General features: G+C 51.5%; 1 protein-coding gene across 3 annotated transcripts in view; it reads left to right on the top strand.

The window, feature by feature from the left end:
* The first annotated feature begins 647 nt into the window (after nucleotides 1-647).
* LOC123632318 (CREB binding protein) overlaps nucleotides 648-6000 on the top strand; it is a 133562-nt gene continuing 128209 nt past the window's right edge. Inside the window, exon 1 of one of the 3 annotated variants that reach the window (XM_045542447.1) lies at nucleotides 648-1582. In XM_045542447.1, the coding sequence (XP_045398403.1) occupies nucleotides 1498-1582 (85 nt within the window). In that variant the 5' untranslated portion in view covers nucleotides 648-1497. The remainder of the gene's footprint in view (nucleotides 1583-6000) is intronic. The other 2 variants (XM_045542449.1, XM_045542448.1) reach the window with 2 other exon arrangements.

Genomic DNA, 6000 nt, shown 5'->3' with positions numbered 1-6000 from the left:
GCGCTCGGCAGCCCTGCGTCCCCGCACTGCACTTGGGGGCCGGGGATGGAATCCTTATCCCGCCGCTTCCTGCTTCGGGGACTTTGGAGAAGTTGCTCTACCCCTCCTGCCTCAGTTTCCCCATCTGTACACGCTCGTCCGCGGAGCCCAGGGCGGTCTGTAACCCCCAGAGGCCGTTCCACATCACTGGCACGCGGCGAGGGGGCGTGGCGCGGCCTGGGCTGGGGTCGCCCCGGCCGTGCCCGCCCGACGTCGCCGGGGAGGGTCGCGGGCAGGGCGGCGAGGGGCAGAGCTGCCCCAGCGGGACTGGCGGGCCCGGGCCGGCGCCGACTCCGCGCCTGAGGACCCGACCCGCGCGGCCAGGCCGCCGCTCCCGGCCCCCTCGCCCCGGCCCTCGCCCCGGGTCGCCGTCAGAACAAAAGTGGTGGCTCAGCCCCGACGCGGCGGCGCCCCGCAGGCCAGGCCCGCACGGCGCCCGCCTCCCGACGCACGCCGGCCGCGCCTTCGGCCCTTCCGCCCGAGCGCGCTCGGCTCTTTCCGCCGCAGCCGGCGCAGGTGGAGGGGGCGGGGCGGGGGCCGTGCGTGGTGACGCCGCGGGGGGGTGACGCACCAGCGTGCCCCGCCCCCTCCCCCTCCCCGTTCAGGCTCTGGAAAGAGAAGAAAAAAAACTTTCTTTTTTTTTTAATTGAGGAATCAACAGCCGCCATCTTGTCGCGGACCCGACCGGGGCTTCGAGCGCGATCTACTCGGCCCCTCCGGTCCCGGGCCCCACAACCGCCCGCGCACCCCGCTCCGCCCGGCCGGCCCGCTCCGCCCGGCCCTCGGCGCCCGCCCCGGCGGCCCCGCTCGCCTCTCTGCTCGGCCTCCCGGAGCCCGGCGGCGGCGGCGGCGGCGGCGGCAGCGGCGGCGGCGGCGGCGGAACGGGGGGTGGGGGGGCCGCGGCGGCGGCGGCGGCGACCCCGCTCGGCGCATTGTTTTTCTCACGGCGGCGGCGGCGGCGGGCCGCGGGCGGGGAGCGGAGCCCGGAGCCCTCTCGTCTTCGGGCCTCGAGCGAATTCATTAAGTGGGGCGCGGGGGGGGAGCGAGGCGGCGGCGGCGGCGGCACCATGTTCCCGGGGACAGCCTGAGCCGCCCGGCCGGGCGCCGTCGCTGCCAGCCGGGCCCGGGGGGGCGGCCGGGCCGCCGGGGCGCCCCCGCCGCGGAGTGTCGCGCTCGGGAGGCGGGCAGGGGATGAGGGGGCCGCGGCCGGCGGCGGCGGCGGCGGCGGCGGCGGCCGGGGGCGGGCGGTGAGCGCTGCGGGGCGCTGTTGCTGTGGCTGAGATTTGGCCGCCGCCTCCCCCACCCGGCCTGCGCCCTCCCTCTCGCTCGGCGCCCGCCCGCCTGCTCGCGGCCCGCGCTCGCTGCTCTGCCTCGCAGCCGGCCGGGCCCCCGACCCCCGCCCGGGCCCTCGCCGGCCCCGCCGCCCGCGCTCGGGGCTGTTTTCGCGAGCAGGTGACAATGGCCGAGAACTTGGTGGACGGTCCGCCCAACCCCAAACGAGCCAAACTCAGCTCGCCCGGCTTCTCGGCGAATGACAGCACAGGTGAGGAGGGGGCCGGCGGGGCGCGGGGGAGGCCGGGGCTGGGGCTGGCTGGCCGTCCCGCGGAGGGGGAGTGCCCGGGCGTCTTGGGGTCGCGGTCGCCAAGACCCGAGCTCGGGAGCGGCGTGTGGAGCGGGCCCCGCAGCCCCTTCTTCTCGACCCCGCCAGAGGGCTGGAAGTTTGTCGCAGGACTGTCACTGCGCCCGAGTGGGGCAGCACATGCTTGGGTGCGCTCGGCTTCCCCGGAGTTGATAGCCTCCTCGCGTGGAAACCGAATGGCCCTCCGAGAGAGGGAAAAGTAAAGTGGAGCGTGTGGATTTTGTTTGGTAATGCCGTACGCATCCATCTGCTGCCGTGTGTCGACACACGCGTGGCTGTCTAGAGGAATGACAGCGGAGGGTCCCTTTGATGGTTAGGGAAAGGAAGATTTGCTGCGAAAGGTAACTCCGATGTGTTTCGGGATTGGCACCCCATTCTCAGCGCTGCAATCGGAGGACACTCATAGCAGCCGCCAGCTTGGGAGTTATGACTGAGAAGTTTCTGGGAATGTGTTCCTTGGAAAGGTGCTTAGAAGTTATTTTGAAAACTCTTTTTTTTTTTGGTCAACTAGTCATTCCATTTTTCAAAACCCGAAACTTCGTTAGCAAGATGTCATCAAAGTTGCTGTGATGTGTTTCATTTGCATCTATAACTTTAAAAGAAAGTTAAACAGCAGATTTTTGAATTCGTTTGGGCTGCAGTCTCCATTTGAGCTTGTGTTGCTTTTACAGTGTAGATGTACAAAAAATTATGTCAAGGGATGTAGGAATTCCAATTTTTAAAAAGAAATTTAGCAAAACACTGAATAAATCTTTTTTTTTTTTTTTTTTTCATTTAACAGCTTCCCTGGAAACTTTCTTAGGTAATCATATCAGGTGCCTAAGAGAAGTATTTTACTTTTCTATTCATTCAGTAATTCTGAGTTTTTCTGGGCTGGTTCAGAGTAACTCAAGCTAGTTGTATTTCCTCTTTCAGAGCTTGCCTTTGCAATAAAAATTTGTGTGCTGTTGGGAACAATTAGGTCTCTAGCGCAGCTTGCATTTCTCCAGTACAGTTTTGTAGTAGCAGCATCTGAAAATGTTCCTAATGAATGGATCCAAATTGAATTACATTGCTGCCTTCAGATTTGCCGTAGATGCAGCTGTTCAACTTGTGGAAATATTTCTATGTTGGACCACTAGTGTATTCAGAATCTATTTCTACTTTTGAAACAAACCTTGAATTTTGTGGCTTCATTTTCAATACAATTCCTGGAATCCAGTTATGAAAAGTAGCATTTAATTTAATATTAGCTAATGTAGAAGTGAGAGAAAGGATTAAAAAAAAACCAGTTGTAAGATTTCTTGTCTAGCTAAAATTTATTAAACAGTGGGGAGGAGTAAATGAGTCTCATGGTGTATAAAAGTCACTAATGCTTTTTAACAGATAAAAAGTTGAGTTTGACATTAATTTTGTAAAATTGACATATTGAAGTGAGAAATGTGGAAATGACTATAGTTTAAATGCCCTTTTGCTGCAAAAAGATCTCCATTGCTTTGTTAATCTTGCCCATGTATGAGAGTAGGTCATAGCAGGCAAGTCCAGCTTTGACGCTTGTCCTCTGAAACTGGTAACTTGAACGGCGTTGCAGCTGTGCTATTGTTAAATGAAGTTATTATAGATTTTGTCTTAAAAGGCAGGGCAAATTAGTAATAAAAGACAAAGACGCTTGTCTTGCTGTGTACATCTAGCTGTTACCAAGATGGAGCCCAAAGGATGGCCTTTTGGGGTAATTTCTGTTACTGGATGGTTAGATATTTACTTTAATGTGCTGCTAATCACAACAAAGTTTATCAGAAAGGATTTTCCCCACTTAACCACTTGTTTCCCTTCCTTCCCAAATTTGACCATTGTAAGGCACAGAGAGGCTCTTTTACTTGTCCAAATGTGGGATAAAAAAGTCAGTTTTTAATGGCTTTGATTTAAATAATCAAAAGAATAAAATCATGATCATACTTAAGTTGGGTCCTCAGTTACATATTCATCACCATCACCTTATCCTGAAAGAGTCTGTTAGTGTGGGGGACCAAGGAAGGGGTCATCATCAAGCACATCAAATAAGGAACAACCTTGTCTGGAGTAACTGCTAGTCTAAGGTACCGAGTAATGAGATGGACAGAGATCTTCAAAATGACTAAAGTATTTACATTAAATACATTCAAAGGAGTGGAGGCTTTAGTTAGATGGGACAGAGAGACCTGAGAATAACATTTTTGAGGGAATCAACCCTGTTTTAGTGGGGGGAAGTGTCTCTGAGGCTCCCAGGAGAAAATTGGGCCAGATGGAGCAAGGTGTGTGCCCTGCACATATGATCAAATTTGAGGGAGGCGACCTCTGTGCTTGGGAAGAGCTGAGGGGTTCGGAGGAGGGGAAGGCGGTGGCTTTGGCAGCCTGAGAATCAGGAGCAACTTGGACTGTGGAGACTGGCCTCTGGGGCCATTGATGCCACTTACCTGTGTCTGTGGGGGGGGTAGCAGCGAACTGAGAGAAGAGCGTCCCTGACATCAGGAGCTTATCAGCCAGGGTGCTCCCTGCAGGATGTTTGCAGTCCATCAAGGGGCATGTTGATGTATACACAGAACTCCCCAATAAGGTCAGGCAGCGGTCTCAGAGTGATAAATGTCATTGCCACTGATGACAAGTGGAAGTTGCTGAAGGCTGGGAAGGACATGCAGAGATGATGGAGAAATAGAGAATGTGCCCCAAAGGAAGGTAATGAGAGGAAGAAGGAGGAAACAGTACTATTTAGTCCAATAAACAGTGCTCTGGAGTGGCACAGAATTTGATGGTATCAGATGGTGATGAAGTAGCATTTTCTTGTGTTAGGTTGAAGCCTTAAACACTTTCTCACAGTTGTAATCTTCCTGTAGTCGGCATCCTTTATAAGAAGTAGGGACTTTGTGTTACCAGTATATAGTTAGTTGTGTGTTTTGGAAACTTCTTTATTTAATATGTCCAAATTAAAATGGCATATTAGTGTCTTTCAACAGCAGAGATTTATGATTTAAAAGTATAACAGAAATAAATATCCAGGCAAGCAATAGACCTTTTTTTTTTTCAATTAGCTTTATGGCAACATTTGCACATAACAGATTATTTATTAAAAAGTTCTTAAAAACTGCATTCTGAAAATCGAACATAGGTATATTTCATCCTGTGCTGTATAAGTGGCCCTAGGCAGTTGTGATTATATTTTATAAGGTGAATCCCTTTAAATGCAGTAGAGAAGCGTATTTAAAGAAAGCTTGTGGTGAATACTAGTACCAACCAAAATACCTTTTACAACCAAATGATGATCTTCGATGTGTGTGCGGTACTTTACATATCAGAGTGCTTTTCTTCCCATCATGTCAGTTTGATCCTCAAAACATCCTGTGAAGAGAGGGTAGTATTATTGCTAATTTCTAGGTGAGGAACAAGACTTGAGACATCAAGGGTCAAAACCGGTACCAACTTAGATCGTTAAAGTAAATAGTTGTATATATTTATTTTGTAAATCTACATCTGTCAACATTGAATTTGCTTGAACTGGGAACCCAGGAGCCTGCCATGTTCGGCAGGTTTCAATGGCATCACTCCAGCTAGTGAATTGAATCCCTAGGGGGAAAGTTTGTAACCACCTATGGTGGCAAGGAGCAGGGGTGTGTTCTTCCTACTGTGAGCCGGGCCAGGGCTCCCCCTTTTCCCTCTGTTTCTGGTGTTATCTTTAGTCTAAAGCGTGTGGGCTCACGTACCTGTTTACCTCCAGGAATGTCAGCGTTGCTTACCTTATCACTAAGTTCTGGGTAAATAGCAGTAGAAGTTTTCATAGAGAGTTCTGGGGCTAGGGTTTTTCATGATTTTGCTTTGCTGTTGCTTGTAAAAGGAGGGACTTTTGAATAACTGTGAGAGGGGTGAGAACGGTGGCTCCATCTGAAGTTCAGGGATGAAGGTGAGTGAGTACGAGTCACACTAAGGGGCTGCCTCAGCGGTCAGTTGAAAGATGGAGATTCACTCCTGTGTAACATTCAAATTTGGTTCTGTAATTCTTAGACATAATTGCAAATGACTTATAAGGGGACTGAGGCTTAATCCTACAATTGGAAGTGGATGCTTAGATTGTTAGGCTGTGTTTTTACAGCTTCTGAGTTATGCATTGTAATTGTGTGACAAGGTATGTGATTACTTGGGGCTCCATAAGTGCTGACTTTGTATTTTTACTTAATGTATTTGAAAACAAAATAGTTTTATAAAATGATTTTTGCCAAAGTATATGTTACCTTAAGACAAAGTATACCTTATTGTGAGTTTTTGAAGATTAGGTAAGCTTGCCAGTTTAGCTCTTGGGTCACAGTGAGGGCACC

Source organism: Lemur catta, chromosome 2 (assembly GCF_020740605.2).
Source record: "Lemur catta isolate mLemCat1 chromosome 2, mLemCat1.pri, whole genome shotgun sequence".
NCBI lineage: Eukaryota > Metazoa > Chordata > Mammalia > Primates > Lemuridae > Lemur > Lemur catta.
Note: the sequence above shows the minus strand (reverse complement) of the source record. Positions and strands in the feature narration are given on the sequence as shown.